The 23,073-nt window shown below is 39.8% G+C and overlaps 3 protein-coding genes across 3 annotated transcripts in view; 1 reads left to right on the forward strand and 2 right to left on the reverse strand.

Moving 5' to 3' along the window:
* LOC146476525 (putative E3 ubiquitin-protein ligase HECTD4) overlaps positions 1-1,748 on the reverse strand; it is a 47,741-nt gene extending 45,993 nt beyond the window's left edge. The window contains exon 1 of the mRNA XM_085114399.1: positions 541-1,748. Coding sequence (XP_084970525.1) covers positions 541-1,220 — 680 coding nt within the window. The 5' untranslated portion in view covers positions 1,221-1,748. The remainder of the gene's footprint in view (positions 1-540) is intronic.
* Positions 1,749-1,881: 133 nt separating this feature from the next.
* Positions 1,882-13,653, forward strand: LOC146476526 (general transcription factor IIH subunit 3-like). The gene is made up of 13 exons (XM_085114416.1): positions 1,882-1,926; positions 2,028-2,128; positions 3,602-3,708; positions 4,365-4,516; positions 5,081-5,143; positions 6,782-6,811; positions 7,204-7,232; positions 7,602-7,676; positions 8,460-8,513; positions 9,822-9,890; positions 11,032-11,167; positions 12,001-12,037; positions 13,544-13,653. The coding sequence occupies exons 1-13, from the start codon at positions 1,917-1,919 to the stop codon at positions 13,620-13,622; spliced, it is 942 nt and encodes a 313-aa protein (XP_084970542.1). The 5' UTR covers positions 1,882-1,916; the 3' UTR covers positions 13,623-13,653.
* On the reverse strand, positions 13,610-22,653 carry LOC146476527 (uncharacterized). The gene is made up of 5 exons (XM_085114400.1): positions 21,526-22,653; positions 20,301-20,778; positions 18,659-19,138; positions 15,936-17,487; positions 13,610-15,352 (listed from the first exon to the last, which is right to left on the reverse strand). The coding sequence occupies exons 1-5, from the start codon at positions 22,249-22,251 to the stop codon at positions 15,163-15,165; spliced, it is 3,426 nt and encodes a 1,141-aa protein (XP_084970526.1). The 5' UTR covers positions 22,252-22,653; the 3' UTR covers positions 13,610-15,162.
* Positions 22,654-23,073: the final 420 nt, after the last annotated feature.

Consider the following 23,073-nt stretch of genomic DNA (forward strand, 5'->3'; position numbering starts at 1 on the left):
CAAAATGATATTGTGACACCTTTTGAAGGTGCTTTTCATGTCCCCTCCCTGTCAAAAAAAAGAAATAAGTTTGTTTGCCATACCTACTTGTAGTTTCAGTTTTTCAGGGAATTTTGAAAACCAAAATTTAAGACATTAATTTTAACCTGCTCTTGAACAGTGCTCCATCAGTTATTAAATCTAGTACTGACTGCATCTTTCCCAGAATGGTGAAATAAAACAAAGGCAATTCTTTTCAGCAATAAGGATTCTTTGAATGTTTATTTTTATTAGTTTTAAGTGGCACCAATTAGCAGTTCACCATTATTTGTCTTATCAAAGTGATAAGTGTTGAGAACGAAAATCCAAAAATCCACACCTTTGTTTGCATAAAACAATATGCTACAGAGTATGTTTATAGTATTAAAGCCCATCAGAGCCCAGTATTATTATAATTAAGCCTAACATTAGCTTTTTAAGTACACAATTAGGCCTAAGTAATTTATGTAGGGTTTAATTCGGGACGTCCATGCATAATTTAACTTGATTATAATTTTTTACCTTCCGCAAGCTAGTGCGATAAGTGCTGCCACCAAATTCTCTCGTTTCACCACACATACACCTGCATTCTCTTCTCCACTGCTATTTTCTGCTTGCACTAGCCAACTGCAAAGCAAATCAGCTAAACCTTTGATGCCACTAACAGGTTCAACTGCAAGAGAGCTTGGAGGACAATTTTGAAGACATTGCAACAACACTTCTGAACACTGTCCAGCTAACGAAGGATCTATACGGCTTTGAGATTGCAAAATAGGAAGTAAGAGAAGAAGACTAACGTGCGACGAAAACGAAACATCCGTTTGTTGTCCTTTCGTTTTATCGCCCGTTGCGGATATAAATTTTGGAGCGACAGGAGGGCGAGAAATTTTCAACGACAACTTTGTTAACTTTGCTTTCTGTGAGTGCCAGAGGCCCAGCAAAGCACGTTGTCGATAGTTGAAGAATTTGTAGTAAGAGCCATGCTGCAGAGCACATGTATTCAAAAGGCGTTTACTGAGTTCCGCGTTTGAAGATGTATCAAACCTATGCTCTGAAATGCAGTCCATGAAAGCAGTGTGTTGAGTGGAGACGGGTGGTGGTTGAAGAACCTCGACGACAAATTTAAGGCCATCGTCAAGAAAAATGCTCTGCTCAGTAACAGAGGACCAGGCATCAGAGCCAGCTGTCGTGGCAGTCATCATCTCCTGTTCATTATATGTGGTGCAGGAAAGATCATCGTGAAGGTCAACATGGCACCCTTTTTGCTGAGCTTTGAATTTGCCTCGCTTCAATGTATATCGCGCGCCAATATGAATCGCGCGCGTGTACGTGTGACGTAGGACTCCTGCATGGAGTCACGCAAAATTTCAGTCTCGAACCACGGAAAGTGGTTTGGGTTTCATTTTTGCCTCTCATCGGCCTGTCCTGGACTGGTCAAGGACCGCACTTCTGAAGATCGAAAATGGACCAAACTGACCTGATCCTGAAGTCCTAAAAAAAAATCATGGAAATCGAAAAGCATTCCCATATATCAAACAAAGTTCCAAAGAATTAATAAAATTTTTATAATCAACTATTCATTCCACAATACAACCAATTATTTGCAAGGAGGTCGTCCAGTCCACTCCCCACCTCCACTCCTCCACCCCCTCAACAAATTAGGTTTAGGATGCAAGTTAGGTTGGAGATGAATACAGTGAGCCTTAAATCTTATTATTGAATTCTAATTTCATCTCTCTGAAGAGCCTCAAGGTTGTTGAGACAGGACAGTTGTTCGAGAAGAAAGAGACTAAAGAGGGGAAAAGCAACAAGGTGTCAATCTCTGGGGGTGGGGGACAGAGGCTAGAGGTGAGACGTAGCGTGACTTTTTACATGACATAGGGAATTAAAGATTCAATATGGCGGACGGTAAAGAGAAAAGTTGTTTCGAACTTCGTAATGACTTTACTGTATCTAATCACAAACGTTTCACTGAAATATTTGACACACAATATTCTTTTTTCCTTAAGAAAACATTGCCAATCTCCTAGTGGTTATTCTCGATGCCAATCCCGTGTGGTGGGGAAGAATTGCTAGCGAAGGAAATCAAGCACACGATGAACGTGACCAGGTCAGCTAGCTTATACTTGCGAAAAAATGTTTCATCCTGACAGGAAGATCTCCTTTTTACTTTTTTAATATTTTGCTATGTTCATTTAAGCTTAATGTCTGATGAATTTCTGTAGTTTTTAAACAGCTGTTTATATATATAATATCTGATCTTTGCAATGTTTAATAACAATGCCAGTGATTTATTTGCTTGTCATTGTATGCTTCCTTCTATGATGCATTGAAAATAGTGTAAGTGGAAGGTTAGTTGTTCTATCACAGCAACAGTAAGGACGGACAGAAAATCAATGTTAAGCCGCATTGGGGAAGGGGAGGGGAGGCTGTGCAGATGGGGTACGTTTGACTTTTCTGAGAAGTTCTACCCTCAAAATTCTCTTCTTGGAACCAACATGTGAGTCAAATCAGGTGAAATTATCTGATTTTTGGGACACTGATATAGTGACAGTGAATCTAACAATTTTTAATGCAACATAACATTGCTGTGTTAAAAATCATTCCTTCCTTTTTCTATCACCTTTAATTAATGGAGGTATACTTTTGGAGACAATAACAACACTGAAACAAAAACAAGGAAGGTGCAGACTCAGTACCCTGTGCCGTAGATGGATTATAACCCTCCAATAATAGTCCATCTAAGGTACAGATGCAGTAGCCTGTGCCGCAGATACACTATAAGCCCCTGTAATAGTCTGTGTATGGTGTAGGCTAAGATGCATTGCCTGATTTCATACCGTGGGGGTCTGGGTACGAGTCTGTGTATTATGGGTTATGGGACTCAACACCCACATAGCCGGAAAGAGCACATCGAACTTTACAACATCCTCAAGTTTGGTGTCAATCAAGCTAATATTAGGAAAGATACAGCCATTCAAAAACTCCAAATTTTACTAAGAAATGTATGGAACGCCGGACGTGTGTCCGGCGTTCCATACATTTCTTAGTAAATTTTTAAGTTTTTGAATGGCTGTATCTCGCCTAATATTAGCTTGATTAACACCAAACTTGGAAATGTTGTAAAGTGCGGTGTGCTCTTTCCGGCTATGTGGGTGTTGAGTCCCATAACCCATAATACACAGACTCGTACCCAGACCCCCACAGTATGAAATCAGGCAATAGGCCTTGCTTTCACTTTCTCAAACTCATTAATAATTCACGAAGAGAAAACAAAGGAAATCAAAACCGTGAAGGAGGTTTGAAATGTGATCTTAATTATCATAAAATTTTGTGAACTTTTGCTTCGAATTTCTCCAAGAATTATCAATAGTTTGAGAAGCTATATCTAACACTTGAAAGAGTGTTCCCTTCTATTTCCAAACACCTCGAAGTTGGTCAAAAAAAGTCGGCTGCGCCTCGTTTTTCCAACCTACTTCTCAGTGTTTGGAAATCGGAGGAAACACTCTTCCTCATGTTTGATCTATTACTTCTGGCACATGATCAAGAATCAAGAATTTATGGAAATATGTTCTATTTACAGATCAGTTTGACACAATGTGTAGACAGTCTTATGGTATTTTGTAATGCACATCTGATGATGAAACACAACAACTGTCTCTCTTTCATCATATCTCACACAAGCACAAGGTAAGATCTTTTATAAGAGAAGCATCAAAGTGTCAATAGGCCATTTTCATGATGGCGTCATTTAACTACAACTACCAGAATTCATTTCATTTTCCTTTTCAAATTCAAATTTTGTAATCCCAGTGGACAGCAAAGAACAATAGCTCTGATATTAGCATGAGAAAACAAAAACCAGAAGGATTCTGGTAGTTATAGTAAAATGATGCAGTAGTGAAAATGTCCTATTAGAGAGTTTTTCCTATTTCATTATTCCATTCTGTCATTTAATTGTGATGGCCCATATGTTTATTTATTCCTTGGGCAGGGGGGTCTGAACTTTCAGTTTCCTATACCCACCCTGTACCCCTGGCTATCACCCATTCCTTGGTGGATCTCTCCTGTGCACTTTTTCTGTGGGAAAATATATTTTTTTGTAAAACTCTTTCACATTTCTTCGAGTTCCCATCCCCTCACAATTACCACATTATCCCATGTTCCTGCTTCTATGCCCCTTCCACTTGTTCATTCATTCACTTCCTCCATCCCTTCTTCCTTCCTTTACTCATTCGCTCTTTGTCAGTCAGTCAGTCAGTCAGTCAGTCAGTTGATCAGTCAATCTTTCAGTAGCCATCCACACCTTGATTAAACACTGGTGTATTTTTTCATGTTTAAAACAGCAAGTTTGTTTTTCCAAAAGAAGACACTGACATTGTTACAGATGCTGGCCAAAAAGATCTTCCTGCAGATGGCAAATATGAAGGCTTTGCTGAGGTCAATGATGCTATCATTGCGGAACTAAAAACTTTGTTGTCTGCAGATGCTTCAGTAGGTCAGTAAAACTATTTCATGTATTCGTGCCTTCTTACATTGTCATTCTGCTCTTTCCACAAGACTGAGTAAATTTTAGAAACAACTTAGTACTAATAAAATGCTTTCCCTCATTTTTACTCAATCACAGAATTAATATAAGTATTCACTCCACCACAGGGGTCATAATTTTCCCTTCTTATTTTAAGGATTTTTATTTCAAGAAATTCTAACATGTCCTACTAAGCCCCAGTTGTTGAAAGAGCAGATAACTTTATCCATTGGGTAAGTCGCTGTTGAGTGGATTAATGTACTCTATCAAATACTTTTTATCTGCTGCATAGCGATTTATCCACTGGATAAAGTTACCTGTTCTTTGAACTTGGTGGCATTTGGCATTTTAGTACATAACATGGAAATTAAGTGAGTGAAATTTTGTTATTTTGGTTAGAGCACTGTCCCTTTAAATATAGAAGATTCAACAATTTAGAAAAGGGTTTATATGGAGCAGAGCTTGGCAAATGACAGGAACCTTTATGATGTAGAAATGATCAAAATCAAAATAACCCCATCTTAATCTCTGTAGATGACCACAGTTCAGAACTTCCTCCAACTCTTCTTGCAAGTGCCTTAACCATGGCTTTGTGCTGTATCCTTTGTCATGATAGTTCTTTACCATAGAAACTGCATACATCTGTGTATTTTACTTATGCACATTACTTGTCTGTTCAGATTCTTTGGCTAAAATATCTATTAATTAAAAAATTTTAGGTATCAGAATCCTAGCTGCCCTTATTACTTGGGCCGTAAGGCAGACCGAGTTAAGATTTCAGTAGCATTATCAAATTCTTTTTTCTTTTTGGGGCCACGATGGGCCGAGAGATAAGACTTCGGGCCGCGAGTTAATGTTCTCGGTCTCGTTTTTTGTACTCGGCTGTTACGAGTTACATTTTCTGTTGTCTTATCAAATTCTTTAAATTCCCGGTCGCATTCTTTGTTTTCGGGCCGTGAGGAGTGTTTACAATATGCGAGCCAGACGTGCGAGGCATGAACAAAACATGCGAGGCATGCGAGGCATGAACAACCCCAACATAAACTGCTAACCGTTAAGCTAAGCGGGGAGCTATTTAAGCTAACCTAAGTGCTATTTAGGCTAACTGGAGTGCTCTTTAGGCTAACCGTAGTGTTTTTTAGGTTAACCTGAGTGCCTCAAAATTAGTTTTGTTTAACCGAAAATTTGGCAACTAAATCAGTCTATGACCTCGCGGGCCAAGATAGATAAAGATGTCTCACGTCTACTATAGAAAAACAATCGATGTAGAAATAGTTTCTGCCTTCAAATGAAAGGTGAATAACAAATGCTTTCCCCTGAATTTCATTTAAAAATATAAACAGCGAAACATTGAAAAACGTACAAGGATATAAACGTATGCGTGATGCGTAACGTATTTTAATGCATTGGCAATCACAATCTGTTTAAGCCATTAGGTCATATAGGGATACCATGTTTAAGACAGAAAGTGATGAAATAGATACCCCGTTCAAGACAAAACACTCTGAAAACCATACCCTATCGGGCCACACGTCCCCGTTAAGGTCACATAAGGGAGTACCCCCCCCCCCGGTCTAGATCATACTGAAAATAACAATCCGTCATCAACCCGGCGTCACATACATATTAGGACCGTACAAATGGTTTCTGTCTCTAAACGAAAGGTGAAAACGTAAGGATTAAAGCCTGGGGATTATAAAAAGCATTTGTATGACAAATGTCGTTTTCCCTGGTATTTCATTCTGACTGCAAGAAATGCAATTCTATCTGGTGGTTACTTATTGCCTCACTATATCTCTGTATCTATCTATTTGGTAGCCTGTGAGAAAAGTAGCCTGTGGGGGGCGGAAGGGGGAAAGAGGATCCACCCCCAAGAGAGCTTGCCCGCCGCAGGCTATCTATTTGGGGGAATTGGTGTTGCTGAAGGTTATCACTGTTAAAAGATTGTAGGCTTTACGAACCACACAGTCAAATATGGCCCGAGTATAAGCTGGAAACAGCTTCTTGTTTTAAAATCAAAAGGACATATTCGTCCCTTCCAAAAACAAGTTTGAGATGACATCCCACTGAAAGAAACTCATAAAAACTTTTTCATTATTATTAAATCTAGATCTAGGCATTGGTGATGATTAAAGCCTGCTGGAAAGATGTTTAATCAAAAAAAATACATGTGATTTTTTGCTCCCTTTATACTATGTTTGCAAAGGTGCCTACCTGACTTAACACTTGGTTTAGATATTCACAGAGCAGAAAAAGAATGCCCAGGTAATAGGCATGTATTGTGCCCTTGCATCAGATGTAGCCTCGTCCCCAGTTGTTCTTGGAGAGCAGCTGAATGTGAAGTAGAATGGGAAGAGTGCTCAGTCCCAACCCCAGACAGGCAGCTTGGCCTGCTCGATAAGTGCGATTAGGCCTGGGAACGAGGTTGGGTCAGATGCAGATTCCTATAGTACTGCATTCACACATAATCATGTTAGATGTTTAATAATTAACTGTATTATGGCTAACATAACGAAACCATGTGATATGGGCTTTGTCTTGGCTCTGAGAGAACAAGGGTTATAGAATGATCCTTATATTTATGGAATCATCTGTGGTTTATTTATTACCTGTAATTGTTCAGTTTTGGAAATAACTCTTCCTATTTTCTCTTTTAGTTGGACAGAAACTCAAATCTCGTATATTGGTAAGTGTAAGAGCTGGATTAAGATATATAGGGAGCAGGGATGGCGCAGTGGTGAGAGCACTCGCCTCCCACCAATGTGGCCCGGGTTCGATTCCCGGTCTCTGTGTCATATGTGGGTTGAGTTTGTTCTTGGTTCTCGTCCCTGCTCCGAGGGTTTTTCTCCGGGTACTCCGGTTTTTATCCCTCCACAAAAACCAACATTTCCAAATTCCAATTCGACCTGGAAACAGTGGAGAGAAGAGCCACTCTGTGGATTCCACTGAAATTCCTATTTATTTTATTTATTTTATTTTATTTATTTTTTATTTATATATGGTCCTTTGTTAACTATCATTTTGTTCTTGAGTGACAAAATTTGTTCTACCACAGATACTGAAAGCTGCACCAGATGTCTCAACTCAATATATGCCAATAATGAACTGTATATTTGCTGCTCAAAAAAGTGTAAGTGAAACGTTACTAAGTTGCCGCTGCTTCATCTTTGTTCTTTCTTGGTTTGTTTTTGTTTCTTGCTTTCTTTCCTTTTAATTTTTTTTTTTTATAAAAAAGCCTGGTTCACACTAGTTAGGAACATAATGAAATCCAGATGAAGTCACGCAAAAGCAAAACAAAAATTTAGGTCAATGTTTTATGTCACAAGTTTGAACAATTTAATGTAATGACATAACCACGATGACATTCATGAACAAAAAACTGATCTTTCCTTTATGTCGTTATGTCACTATGTCGATAATGAGAACCAGGCCAAAGGCATAGCCTAAGACAATTGGCAGCCTGTTGTGTGTTCAGTCAAGGGGTCCATCAGTCCAATCAGTTTGTGAAATGATTAATTCATTTTCAAGGGCTTGTTCACAGTAGCACATTCTGGTTTACGGTGAGATCATTCCACAATAAAGTCAGATTGTTCCACGAATAAGTCTGATCGTTACCCAATATAGTCAGTTCGTTCCACTTAGAAAGAGTCAAGAAAACATTCTTACTCGATGAAAATGTAAAGAAAAATGTCCTGCTCGATGTTTATTTGACAGAAAGGGTTAATATACTGAAACGCGTCACCATCTTCACAAAAAGGTGTGCATCATTTTAAGGGAATTTGAAGGCGGACTTCAAGTTGGTGCACTCCACTTGTAAACTGACCGGTAAGTTGTGCAGTGCTAAGAAATGGAGGGACTGCACTCACTGCAAAGAATTCGTTTCTCACATTGGCTCATTGATCTTCCTTTGCAGAATACTGTGATTGACGCTTGTGTACTGGATGAACACTCAGGCTTCTTGCAACAGGTGTGATGAAATAGGTTGACAGAGATTTTTTGAAAGCGCGTTTAACTTAGCAACATTTGTGCAAGAAATACGTCATGTCTTAAAATACTTGACTACCTCTACTGACGAGTATAGCTTAGACAAGACATGAAAAGTTCCTTTCAAGTCTTGTATAAGACGTTGCAACCCACCTGCACCAAATGAAATTCAAGCCAAAACTGCGTAAAATCGCACTAAATCAGTCCTGCAGTGAATAAATTCACAAGAACAACAACTGCTACACTCTTTGGAGAGATGAAGGAAATTAAAGTCGAGCAGAGCACAGCGTCGCTTCTTATCCACACTGAGAGTCGATTCTTGTCCACAAGAATGGTATGGGGAGCAGGGATGGCGCAGTGGTGAGAGCACTCGCCTCTCACCAATGTAGCGTCATGTGTAGGTTGAGTTTGTTGTTGGTTCTCGTCCTTGCTCCAAGAGGTTTTTCTCCGGTTACTCCGGTTTTCCCTTCTCCTCAAAAACCAACATTTCCAAATTCCAATTCGATATGGAGAGAGTTCCCAATTAGTGCTCTGCATTAAATACATTGACACTTGAATAAAGTGATTTTATTCATTTTCTCTGGAACTCGGAACTCCCTGTGTTTTGAGGTCCATTCCCCATTAAATAAGTATTTTTAAGACCAAGGCGACATATTTTTTTTATGCATCTTATATCTTTTATCGTAGTATTTTATATTTTAAACGTCGTGCTACTGCCGTGCCGAACTTAAATCAGTTTGACCCGGCAGTAGCACGGCAGTGGTTTTAAACGTCGAATTTAATTTAGTCGCGCCAAATTCTAAAATATAGAAATGCGTAGAACGAGCAAATTAACCCAAAATACATTAAAAAGTAATTTATGAATTTAGTTCGGCACGCAGTTTGAAACGAAGTCGCGCGCGCTACTGCCGGGCAGTACGACAGGGCCTGCCGTGCTACTGCCGTGCTAAATAGTCGTGCCGAACTTAATCCAGCCTGCCGAACTAAATGGTTTCAAACGTCGTGCTACTGCCGTGTTTAAGTCGAATTAAATTCTTGAATTTAGTTCCGCACGGCAGTAGCGCGACGTTTGGAACAGGCCTAACATACTGTCATTTTTTCTTGTATATATAGTGTATTTCATATCAAAGGTTAGTTCAGTAGTAGGCGATCTGTCTTAAGATGGGGCTTTTGCTCTTTTACAGATCATCCTTATGGTCCTTTCAATTACTTGTCATCCTTTCTTTTTCTTATTTTTTCTTATCTGTCACTTGAATTGCATCGGTATTATAGAACTTACATCTGTTTTCAGGCAGCGGATATAACAGGTGGAATGTACCTTAAAGTCCCCCAGACTCCTGCGTTGCTTCAGTATCTATTGGTGAGCGATTTTGTTTCGTATACAACATAACATGCCTCTATTTTTGAAGCCGAAAGCCTACCCAATGCTTTTCTCCCTCAAGAAACAAGATTACTGTGTCATTTACTAAATACTACATCATTCTCATTTATTTACCAGGCTTAACGTATTCCATCACATTATTTATATTGCGCATATGCCACACATTGACATTCCAATCCTAGCAGTATGCAGGATGTTTGTCCTATGAACCTAGTTTAATGGCCTTAGCTCCCACGAGTCTCCTGTAGCTCAGTGGAAGAGCATCCGAACTAGTAATCGGAAGGGCTTAGGTACGACTCCTGATAGGAGCACTCGGATTTTTTTCCGAGTATGCCTGTGTCATTTACTGATTAATATACCATTCTCAACGTTTAATTGTAAATTAGTTCGGCATACAAACGCGATTGTAAGACGAAGGTTTTGAAGCAATCGGTAACGAAAAAGCCTGTGCGCAATCAGTGGCTTGAAGCACCTTCCCAAACAAAATATACTTTCGGAATTGGTTATGCCGAGTTGCATTTTCCAAATGTTTCCCGTTTCCTTACAAACGTAATACTCGAGTTTGCGTATCTTTTTTGTTTTTGAACTCCTACAAACAGTGACAATTAACTGTTCCGCCGGTTTGCACAGAACAGTGGAAAAAATAGGAAACAATGCAGACAATGTCAGCGTTTGGAAAGTTGGTTTGAACGTCCCGTACCCTCTTCTTCTAGTTAAGTCCTCGTTTTTGTGTTAAAGGAACACTGTCACGGAGATTTTGCGGTATTTTGACCAAAACTACTCAAATATTTAACGTATAACCGTTTTCTCTAACATGAAATTGTTCATAGAGCACCGGGAGGAAAATATTAACTGATTTCTCCGATGAAGAACAAACTATAAACCTGTTTTTAGCAATTTCTCCAAAATACACAGGAAGAACTTGAAAAAAATGGTTGTAATCCATTTCCATCCAAGCCATCCGCGGCAAAAGATAACAAATACTAGCTTATCTATACTTGTAAGGCAATTGTTAACAATACTGAACCATTATGTTAACATTCGCATCAATACAAATGTTTTTACTTTATTCAAAGGCACACTAAACACACATGGGATTTTTTTGTACTGATCATTTCAGTGGGTATTTCTGCCGGAGCCCTCTGTCCGTGAGCAGCTTGTTCTTCCTTCATCCATGCACATTGACTACAGAGCAGCGTGCTTCTGCCACAGACGGCTGGTGGATATAGGATTTGTGTGCTCAGTGTGTTTATCAAGTATGTATCGACCATTGTTATAGTTGTGTAGGTATTCCATGCACTCGTCTGCGTGTGTCGCAGGGCACGTGCGGCCACATAGATCATGTACACCGTATCATCTTCTTGATTGACAAGAGACCACTATATTTAAACTGACAATACACCTTCACCCACTCACCCCACCCCTGCAACGATCAGTTGCGGAATTCGTGCAACCTGGAATGCAGTTTACATCGTTGCAAGGCACTGAAATCGCGACATTTTATCGCGTCAGTTACATTTCTGTATACATGTATATAGTTTGTTTTTCAAATCCGTCTTTAACGGTTTATTCCAAACTTGCTCAATGCATTCCATAAATTCCAATAGAATTCAACTTTCAAAATCACTGATAAAACTCGATATCTGCTGAGCAGTATTCTGTGCATCAAACAGTTTTCCGCTGTGCGTTTCTGAAGACCTTTCGTGCCTGAAAGGAATTGTTTTTATCCTTTTTCTACAGATCGGCGGTAATTTCTCCTATATACTAACTCAATGTGTTTCTTAATCTTGGAAAACTTAAAATGTTTTTGCTTTCAAAATTTACCAAAAATTGAATTTTTTGATAATGAATTTTGGATTTTTTCCGGGAGCTTGAGAAGCCGCCCGCGCACGCCAGGTCCAGTAATTTATCGCGATTTTCGAGAAACGGGCCTCGGGCTCAGATGTGCAAGTATGGTCAGCTCTGAAATTTGTTGGCTGGCAAGAAGTTTCTGCGTTCAAATTAGACGAGTCATTTGTGTTATTCAGTTCGTTACACGTATCTAAAGACATTCCGTAATGGTTTTCCTTTTAATTTATTTTTGTTGCAGTTTATTGCCAGTTCATTCCACTCTGCCTCACTTGCCAGTAAGTGTATTTTTATCCCAAGGTTTTGTGTTCTAAAACTCTCTTAATAAACTTTTACAAAATGATGGATCAGAGAACTAACTCTCCAGGGTTTATTGAAGTGCTAAGGTGAACCCGTGAATTTCCTTCTGAGCATTAGCCCTAGTAAGGAAATGCGAGACCGCATGAGGCAAAGAAAAAATCTTTGACCTCGGCGGGAATCGAATTTGAATTTGATCAACCGTTGCTCTACCGGCCGAGCTACGAGGCCAGACGGGAGCAAGTCGTGGATGATAGAGCGGTTTCCAATTGAGTGTCGTAAAACTAAAACCAATTGAAAGTAATTACTCTGGCCATTCGCAGCAGATGTAAACAACACAACGAGCCAATCCAATCAGAATTCGAAACAAATACATGTAACTGGCGCCAAGCGCGGGAAAACGCGTGCGGCGAAAACACGATTGGTTTTGGTTTGGATTCCCATTGGTTGAGAAAGTGGCGCGAGTTTTATTAACCAATCACAGAGCGTAGTAATACAAAACCAAAGCAAACGCGAATTACCTTCGACACTCAATTGAAAACCGTTCTAATGGTGGCAGTTGCGGCAATGTGAATATGAACAATCATTGTACCCTCAATAAACTATTAACCAATCAAATGCCCTACTGAGTTTTGGTGTCACTACATCTTTGAACCTGCCCAGAAATGCAACTAACCCTGATTTTGGGTACTTCACATAAAACAGGCCTTTTTGTCATTTTCATATGACTACATGTTTGACAGAATTATATATGTTTTAGTGAGAATTAAGGTTAGGGGACATCTTGTGATGTCAATCATACAGTTCATGAATCTCATTAGCGTTCATTTCTGGACATATAGACAGTCACTGAGAGTCCTTTCCTTCGCACTGAATTTACGCTTCAACTTCAAGGACTTTTCCAACTTTTAAGAACTCCATTGTTGACTTTGTCTTCACTAGATTAGTGATGTACAATCTTAAGTGATCTATACGTACTAGTGTCCTCAATTAGTGCTGCTTCAGCGCTAGAGTTTGATAAAGGTTCATTCATTGGACGCGTACGAATGCAAACGACGTTTGATGGGAGTTCAAAATTCCATTCTCGTTTTGCCTTAAACCGTTTTCGTATTTGCGCAGTGGTGAGAGCACTCGCCTCCCACCAATGTGGCTCGGTTTCGATTTCCGAACTCGGCTTCATATGTGGGTTGAGTTTGTTGTTGGTTCTCGTCCTTGCTCCAAGAGGTTTTTCTCCGGGTACTCTGGTTTCCCCTCTCCGCAAATACCATCATTTCCAAATTCTGTTTCGATCTGTAAAGCCAGTGTCTCCAATTAGTGCTCTGCGCTAAATACATTGACACTTACACTTTTATTTTTAAGTAAGAACTCTCCAAAAAATGGCTTCTTCTCCCGAAAAGTGTCTATTATTAAGTAAAACGATGGTTGGTACTGACTACTCGTAAAATGTTATTGCGTCGTAAATAATAATTTTGCTTCCTCTTTTGCAGGACACGATTTAAACTTCCAGCGCTTCCGATGGCGAGACCAAAGAAGAAAAAGAAAGAAAACACAGCTCCTACAAAATAACTTTTAATTACCATTGACACTTTTTGTACAATTTCATTATTTTTAAAACATTAAATGTTATTTGGAAAATACAGACTATTTTATTTAAAGCCGAACTGACATTTATATTTTGATTACACCTGTGGGAAAAGAAACTGCTATCCTCCATCCCAGAAGCTCTAGAAGAAAATGTTTACACAATAGTCTGCAAGAAGTTTCTTTTTCTCTTGTGAATCACTCAAGATGAAAAAAATGTTTCCTTTCCAAGTACTTTTTTTTATGACTTGACAATACACGGCCATTAGGACAATTTTCACTTTACTACACCCTCCTCTCCACCCCTCCCCCCTCCCTCTAGTGGAGTAGGTTTGGTGCAGTGCTGAATCGAAGGCACTTGCCTCCCAGGTTTAATTTTCTTGTCAGCGTTGAGTTTCTCGTTGGGTCCTGCCCTGCGTTGAGCGCTTTCTCTGGTTCTTAGTTTTTCTTCACCAGAAAAACCAAGATGTAAAATTCAAATTGGAATTGAATAAATAGGATCTGCACTATCAAGAAGTGTGTAATTTACATTATGGCATGTGTATCATACAAAACCAGTTTCGGTTGAAATTGCTGGCCCAGCGTTTGTAGTAAAACTGCAGAACAGTTTATCCTCGAAATCATGCTTTTGAAGCTGTAATCAATCATCAAAAATTACACGGATTGGTTTATCTACAGGATAATAATGTCCACAGATAACTTTGTCTACAGTCACAGTTTTGGCATAGTTCGCTGAAGATTGTATTCTGGCTGCATAACATGACAAGTTGTTTTATTGAGTATTATGAATAGTGCTTTTAGATGATTTAGGCAAAGGGTTGTTTTTTCTTCAACTCTGTTTCTCTGAGTGATAAACTTCTAATCTCTCCTTGCCATATATTAACATAATCTGGAGAAAAAAAATTTGTGTTCACCAGAGCCCGGTTAGTTGAAAGTCGATTAATGCTCCTCCCCAACTAAAATTTAACCAAAGTTTTCCTCTTGCTCCTTAAAAAATGTTTTCAAAAGCCAATTTTAAGTTAATGAAAAGAAAAGTCTACATGAAAACTAAGAGACAAAACTCATTTGGAAGAATCTTTTTACATAAGTAATTAAACTTGAATCAAAGTTCACGTTAACCCAGGATTAGCTTAATTGGGCTTTGAACAAGTGGGCCCAATTGTCTTGATGACAAAAACAACTTCTCTCAACCAGTATACTAAGAAGTATAATGGAGTCTAATAAGGAGAATTTACATGCTGATATTGAAACTTAATGGGTCGCCTGTTCTCCATATATTTCTCATGGTACTAGCTTTCCCAAACTACTGACCGAGTTGAAAAATAAAATGTTTTATCAGCACCATGCTTGTTTTTCTCAGCTGACATGTATCATCAGCTTTCACTGCAGAGCGCGTGCAAAAATCTCTGTTCAGCCACCTTAATTTGCAAGTTTGACTGCACAGAATAACAGAGTACACACTAGCCCATTGTAGGCTCTCAAGTCACTCTTAGAGCATCGTGTTGTCTTTGTAGAAATTAACATCCTATGTATCATCCATCCCTTGAAAGAGTTCCAACACAGAGTTGGACTCCAGCTCTTTCTGTAATTCATCCATGTCAGTAGGAAGCATATCTTTACCATCCAGCCAATCAGATAGCAGTGATGCTGACAGGGATGGGCTGTTTGGTAAGCTGGCAGGAAGTGTGATGCAAGGGTCTTTGAAAGGGCTAGACCTGAATGAATACAAAACAGAAGAATGATCAGAATGTATACATTTATGCAATCGATGTGTTTTCAAGCAGACAACCAGCCCTTGGTCTATTAACTCTAATGTTGTGTTGAGGAGTGGAGGGGAAGGGGTGTCAATTTGAAGGGGTGTGGGTTGCAACCTAGAAGAAAGGAAGGGAGCAAATAATATTAGGAATAGGGCAGAAGGTATTGGGATGAAGCCTGAGATAACATTGAAGGGAAAGAAAAAGAAAAAGATCCCCAACACTGCATTAGTATGAAATTAGGGGGGAGTGGCTGGATTTTCTGTCAAGGCTTGAGAACTAGTAATAAAAGGTACTGGAAGTTAAGCATGCCCACACCAAATCCAAAATTCTGATCATCCCCCAGCCCCACCCTGGGTCCAAAATTCTGATCATTCTGCACCACCCATCTCAGGTTCTAAACCCGATAGAAGAAGAGTTTTGGCTTGAGCCATTGGTACACTATAGAGTTCTTAGGCATGGTGCTTTTAAATAACTCTTAGCACATTAAAAGCATAATTACACTTGGTCACCATATGGGGTAATGCAAAGACCTGATACTCACGGATTAAAGGCATCTTGTACAATTCCAACATCATTAAGAAGTTCATTAATGTTGATTCCTAAACCATAGCCACTGCCAGCTCCTTTTGCTTTGGAAGATAACATGGCAGAGAAAATCACTTCCTCTGCTAACCTATCTTGCTCAGAGACTTGCGGAACGTTGAGGTCACTGAAAGCATCTTGGATGCTATCAGAAATCATGTCAGCATTTGTCTCTGTTGATTCACTTTGCTGTGCAATTTGATGCGTTTGCTGTGATGCAAACTGGTCTGATCTTTGTTCAACAGGAGATGTCTTGGGATGGGAATTTGTTACTGTACATGTTGTTGTGGCAGTGCTGTTGGATGAGTCGGCCAGTTTAAAAATTGGAGACGTCATCATTGGTGAGCTCAGCATTGTATTCCAAAGCAACTGAGCATCTGCCTGGCTGAGCATTGACTGTAACATGGACTGAAGACTTTGTGGGCTCATCAGTGATGGTGCTGTTGTGTCGTATGTCATTGCATTGATATCCAGACTTGCATCTACTGGAGCTGTTGATGTGACCGCGTCTACCAACGACATGGATGAGCAAGCAAGTGCTGAAGTTGTATCGAAATTTGAAGCTGAAGGAAAGTTAAGGTCCATTGACTGTACTGCAGTTGATTGAATTGTACATTGTGTCTGTGATGGTGAAACATTAGCATTTGTTGATGTCTGTAACATTGTACTCCAAGGAATATTCACTCCCATGTTTGTGGTAGAAAGAACAGAGCTGCTTGGTGATTGTGAAACTTGAGTAGACACATTTAATGATGAGGTTGGTAGTGATGCATTATTTACAATCATGGGTAAGGGCAGTGATGGGTTTGGTGGGAGGTTGTTTGAAGCTGTGTTGTGTATAGCATTTAATGAAAGAGATGATGATCCATTAGGTAACTGATTTTTGCTACCAGTTGCTGCATTTATGACGCTGCTGACTGATGGGACTTGTTGCTGAGGGACTAAAATGTTTAATGAAGAGTTTGTTAGATCGCTAAATGGTTTACTAGTCATTGGTGCAGTAATTGCTATGCTCCTGCTAAACGAAACTGAAGGTTGAGTGAGTTGAGTTGCAACAGTAGAGGAAGACATCTGTGGTGCATTGCTGGGAGACTTCTGTGAAGACAGCATGGAAATGGACGCAGTTGAATTTGTTTGCACTGGCAATGAGGGAGCGGTAGTCATGGAACTTGTTTGCAGCGGCATTGATGAAACAGCAGCACAAGTTGATTCTGCTGTTTTATTGCTTGCAATACAGCTAGTAGAATTTTGAACACCCACGTTCACAGCAGTTGAAACAAGTGGCAACCTAACAGAACTTCCTACAGTCTTGTTAGCACATGTCACTTTTTCTTGAGAATCTTGATTACTTGTGCTAGTGATCATGCTTTGTGGAACTGGGGTTTGAGATGTCGAAGCTTGAGGGGTAAGAACCAGATGTGCTGTTGCCATTGGAACAGACAAGTTTGTTAACATGGAGCGAGGCAGTGAAAGAAGCTGGTTTGGTGCCAGAAGAACAACTTTCCCTGCAACTAATAAAAACACAGGAGAGTGACAGATTAATAATATCTATAAAAAACCTATCATTCATAGTTTGGTTAAAATGCCCCTATTAGGACCATATATTTGGGAAATTTGATTCAGAATTGCTGAATTCACAGATTGTTTTGGTGTTGTAGTCTATTCTTCCAGCCAACAAAATGTCTTGCTGTAAAACATTTTTAATTTTGGTGTCAATAACTACAACTACAAGAATCCTTCAGTTTTTGTTTTCTCAAGCTAACAAGCACTATTTTTCTTTTCTTCCCACTACGACTACAAATTTGAAATTTTGAAAAGGAAAACAAATGAATTCTGGTAGTTGTTGCCAAATGATACTATCATGAAAATGGCCTTTTCTCTAGTCACAGGGCTTCTGATATTTCGCGCGGTCGCGGAGCCGTGAAATTCAGGTATATCCGCGGAATCCCGCGAAATTCACAAAAAAAAACGCGTAATACCACGAAATTCGTTGAAAATCCTACCGAATACACGTCAGTACAACATATTTGAAACTTTATCTTGGCTACTGGGGCTGTTTACTTTCCATAAATGCAAATTTATCTTGAAATTTCGTCACTGCCTCGAGTAAACATAACAAACCATAACTACCAGGCGTTCTTAGATTAATGTTGCGAAAAACTGGGCACAAGAAATGAGAAGACTTTTCGGTGACACTATACGGATTGGGAAAGGAAACTGCTGTCTGTAGTAATGCAGGCACATGTTTAATCGTACGTGCAGGACATGCGCGAGACACAACAATGTTTTGACTTCACAAATGGATTTGAACCTTCGATCACGAACAATCTTGCCTTGTAAACTGCAAAGTAACACAAGAGACCGGCCGGGCGTTTCGGTACAGCTTATGTTTTTCTTGTAGCTTGAAACAAGCACAATTGCCTTGAGAACTGTGTTGGATAAACTTTTGTGTTTTCTTTCTTGCCCTGAATTTGACATCCTTCCAATATATCTTTTTTTTTCTGGAATCTTTCTTCTTGGCTTTCTTCTTTGTTTTTCGGCGAAAATTTGCCCCGAAAATTCCCGCAAAATTCCCGCGAAATCGGCCGTTTTCTCCGCGAATTTGTCTCCAAAAATCCCGCGAATTATCAGAAGCCCTGTAGTCAGAAAAATACCATTAATGAAGTTGACATACATATGTACCTGTCTGTGCAATAGTACATTCCCCCTGTGGAGTCTGCGTCACCACTGGCACTGCGTTACTTGGCACTTTAACAGCCTTCAATCCTGTCACATTCCCATTCTGGTTTTGAGGAACAAACTGTGTAAACTGGAACTGTTGTGGAATCTGACTCCCAGGAGGCAGGAGTGGCTGTGAAGACACCACACCAGATGTTGAACCTTCATTCAAAACCTCCTCTTTCAATTCATGAAGCTCTTTCATGTACTTTCTAATTGGATGTATGAAAGGCTTTGTTTGTTTTCTCATTTTCTCCCATCTTTCCAACATCTGTCTGTCACTGTCACTCAAACCTGTGGATTTATTTGGTTCTGTTTCCTTGTTTTCTGATTGTCGTCTGGGTGCTTTGGTCTTCTTGCTTTTGCAATCAGCTTTTTCCTTTTTTCTTTTCAAGTTCTGCTCCATTTTCTGCCGAACATCTACCAGAGTTAATGACGACACCACTAAAAGTGAAAAAAAACAAGTTACTAGGTGAATAAAATTTCTGCATGAGGGGAGGGGGGGGGGGAATATGGAACCTGTGCATTTACCACCAATCTCCCACCAATCCCAAGTTTGTTTACATGCATATATAGAAAAATAGTACTGAAGAACCAAACTTCTTTCCTATTTTGAACCAATTTTCACTCATCGCTCGCAATTTCCTGTGCCCCATACCCACCACACATGAGGGTTGCTGGTTTGAGGCCCGGCCTATGCCACTGTGTTGTTTTGGTAGAGACGAAACTTTGTTCCACATTGTCTCTCTTCACCTAGGGACAAATATGGCTACCAACAACATGGTAGGGAGTTTTAGCAATGCGACGGCAAGGGCAACAAGAATGTCAAAAAGGCAATAGGTTTTGTAGCCAAAACAACAACTCTGCACATGCATTACACTTTTTGGTACATTTCTTTGCCGTCACTGCGTGACTAGGCCATAAAATTTCCTGATGGCACCTTTTATGGAGGACGTAAACACATGACAAAGGATTTTTCTCTCTCTTTCTAAACTTGGGCACGGTCTCCAAGAATTCATCTCCAGTTGGAATAATTACAATGTTTGAAAAAAAGTGAATTCATTTTGATAGTGATGCTCTTGCTGACGTCGCGTTGCTAAATTTCCCTAGTGCTGGGAGTAACCCTCCAATTGACTAGCATCCCATGCAAGGTGGGAGCAATACTCCCAGTTACTTCATGTCACAGGAACATCAGGTTAAGCTCCAGCCATGTGGCTTGTGTGCAAAACAAATTTACCTACCCTCTTGTTTTTTCTAATCCTGTTTTTCTTATTTCCTCTCTTTCTCCACCTGGTAAGGACTCCTCCCCCTAGGTTCCCAGGCCCCCCCTGTTCTCATTGACATTTCCATTATTTTCAGGTAACCAGAAAACTGCACCAATTGTAATATCTTATTAGTTTGTTAAAATTTTGAGCTCAAAGTACCTGCTCATTCACATGGAAAAAAAAGATGGCACTGTCAGAACACTGTCCAATCACATTTCTAAAAGTCTGGGGTTAATTCTATTATACAAGGTGTCTGTACCAGAAAGATGACCTGGGATTTGTCCTCAAAAATCTGTTAACTGGTCACATTCACAAAAACAACTTTTACAAATTTAAGGTACCTTTCTTCGAAGAGGCTGAGCCCTTTTCACTGCTTGAGTTTAACTGGGTAGATGAAACTTGACTCGATTGTACTTCATTCTGAGAGCTACGAACGGGAGACAAAATTAAAACCTTATCTTTGTGAAACTGTTCTATCTCTTTTAGTATCCTTGCTTTTAGGTCATCTTTGGTGAAAGGAATGTCCTCAAAGTCAAATTCAAAAGGTGGAAAACACAGGGGTTCATCGTCAACATCATGGTATTTTTCCAAATACTTGTGAGCCAATGCCTCTTCCACTGATATTCGTTCCTTTGGATCAAGTTTTAACATTTTTCCCAAGAGGTCTAATGCACGTGGATGTAAATTGTCTTTGGGATAAAGTTTGTCCAATGGGACAGGCTCTTTCTTTGGTAGTCGTCTGAGGTACGTCTTTACTCGCTCTGCACCCATACGCTCAATGAATGCTTCTGATGGGGTACCAACCACACTAAGAATAAGCTGAAAAAGAAGTATTTGGAAGAACAAATGAATGTTGTGCTGCCGGCAGAGACGCAAATGGTGGATCAGAGAATTGTAAAATTATTTACTCGAAGAACAGAATGATTTGACTCAATTATTAAAATTTACGTGGAAATCTCCCCCTCCTGCTCTGACCCCAGACCATGAAGTTGTGACCGACTTCACCTATAGAGGAAGATCTTATAGTTGGTGTGTTTGGAACCTTGAGTGCTGTTGATGTTACAGTGGGTTTCTTTGTCCCTCAATAGCCTCTAACATACTTTCTTGGGGAAAGGGTGGCACTCAAATTTTAGTAAGGGAGGCTCTGTGCTGAGATTTCAATATATTTCTACAGTAGGAACTAAAACAAGCTTGTAATACAGGGAGAATTTCCATTCATTTTTCACCCGATCCATTACGTTTACACAAACCACAGGAAACAAGTCAATTGATTTTGTTGAAAAACGGGGATGGGGGTGTGAGTTGATTTAGTCTAAATGGTTGAATTTTTTTTTTTTGTTTTTTTTTTTTTTGGGGGGGGGGGGGGTCATCTGTGGGTTGAGCATTGGGCTGTGTTGATGACTGGGGGGAGGAGGGGAACAATAGAAAAAACCCTCCAGATTTCAGAACTCCAGCATGTTTACATCAACAGAAAGGGAGGGAAAACTAAGCTTTTGTGTTGAAATAAACTGCTGGACCAAGCAAACAGTACATGCATTACTTTGTATACGCTATCATGAACTGTACCTGCAACTGGTTCAGATAGTTTGTTCCTGGGAATAGATGTTTTCTGCCCAGCATTTCGGCAAAAATACAACCTACAGACCACATATCGATCGCTTCAGAGTATTCGTTGAGCGACAGCATTAATTCAGGCGCCCTGTACCATCTAGTGGCCACGTACTCGGTCATCACCCTCTTCTGTTCCGAAGGTGAGCTCGACAAGCCGCGAGCCATTCCAAAATCTCCAATCTTCAACTCGCAGTCTTCGTTGACTAGCAAATTGCTCGGTTTGAGATCTCTGTGCAGAACTTTCGCAGAATGGATGTACTTTAATCCACGAAGGATCTGATAGAGAAAATACCTAACGTGTTCGTCTGTGAGCGGTTGTTGTGAATGAATGATGTGATGCAAGTCAGTTTCCATCAAGTCAAGCACGACGTAAACATCATTAAATTGTTCCAGGTCGGCTGGAGGCTTCAGAATATTCTTAATGGAGATGATGTTGTCGTGCTTGAAATGTTTCAAGATCTTGAGCTCTCTGTACGTTCGTTTCGCAGTGGTTACCACGTCGAAAGCTCGGGGAATTTTCTTGATAGCAACTTTGTTACCATTTTTCGTGTCAATGGCGGAGCAAACAACTCCATAAGCTCCATTGCCTATATTCGCTAACAGCTTGTAGCGGGTGTCTAATTCAAACTTAACCTCGAAATTTTTGTCCTTGATTTTGTATGTACGCTTCCCCGTTGCCATGTTGGACCGTTCTTCACCGGACTTCGCAAAACTAACTCATCTTTCTGCATTTTTGCTGAATAAAACAGTTCTTCAAGGAGGCCATAAAGTTTGAGCGGTTACCAAGCTCTCACGTCCGTCATTTATATGGAAGGCGGACGACGATAAAAATAGTAACAGATGATGTAATTAACAGCCAATCAGAATTCAACTGGAAAGGAACAACAGTGAGGGAAAACCCCGAAACTATAATAGCAAGTCATCAAATTTACAGAAACTGGGTCAAGAACAATGAGATTGCATTTAGGACTTCCTGTTCCTGCAATATAAATTTGAGTTGCTGGGAGACGTTACATGCACAAACAGTTACATTGTCATGTACTGATGGGCATCAGCTAGTTGTATCATTGCAATAAAGAGCTCTAATGATGATACTGAAGATGACTTATTCTGCATGAAGAGAAAATGACTTGAAACACAAATGAAAGGAGGGCTAAATTACATGGGACAAATGACCCAGGCCACCCTCAGAACAATAATTGAAGGGGTGCGTGGAATAAGGCCCTAAGTGACTTTTGATGTAAGGTCAAATTCTCCTTTTGTTTCACAAGTGAATACAATGAAATTTGAAGGAGAATCTAGCTTTTTATCAGAAGTCACACAGGGCTTTTTTCCAGGCACCCCTTCAATTAGGAGTTAAGCCCCAAATGTAACTTCACAAAGTCTGCCTTAAATTTTTACTAAAATTCCCAATTTATTTTACACGTTTATGGTAACAATATTGCAGGGTTACTCTTCGAGTATTTTAATCTCTGACACAGCGACTATTACAAGCCAAAGAAT

The sequence above is a fragment of the Pavona decussata genome, unplaced genomic scaffold (assembly GCF_977016875.1).
Source record: "Pavona decussata unplaced genomic scaffold, jaPavDecu1.1 SCAFFOLD_76, whole genome shotgun sequence".
Taxonomy (NCBI): Eukaryota; Metazoa; Cnidaria; class Anthozoa; order Scleractinia; family Agariciidae; genus Pavona; species Pavona decussata.

Bases quoted from the DNA above. Each gene is read 5' to 3' on its own strand.
- LOC146476526 (XM_085114416.1), top strand. The intron at 9,891-11,031 runs GTGAGCGATTTT...TGATCATTTCAG, and splicing joins CGTTGCTTCAGTATCTATTG to TGGGTATTTCTGCCGGAGCC. The intron at 11,168-12,000 runs GTATGTATCGAC...TTTTTGTTGCAG, and splicing joins GTGCTCAGTGTGTTTATCAA to TTTATTGCCAGTTCATTCCA.
- LOC146476527 (XM_085114400.1), bottom strand. From the start codon at position 22,251: ATGGCAACGGGGAAGCGTACATACAAAATCAAGGACAAAAATTTCGAG. The intron at 20,779-21,525 runs GTACAGTTCATG...CTTCTTTTTCAG, and splicing joins ACTATCTGAACCAGTTGCAG to CTTATTCTTAGTGTGGTTGG. The intron at 15,353-15,935 runs GTGAGTATCAGG...GTATTCATTCAG, and splicing joins GTACAAGATGCCTTTAATCC to GTCTAGCCCTTTCAAAGACC.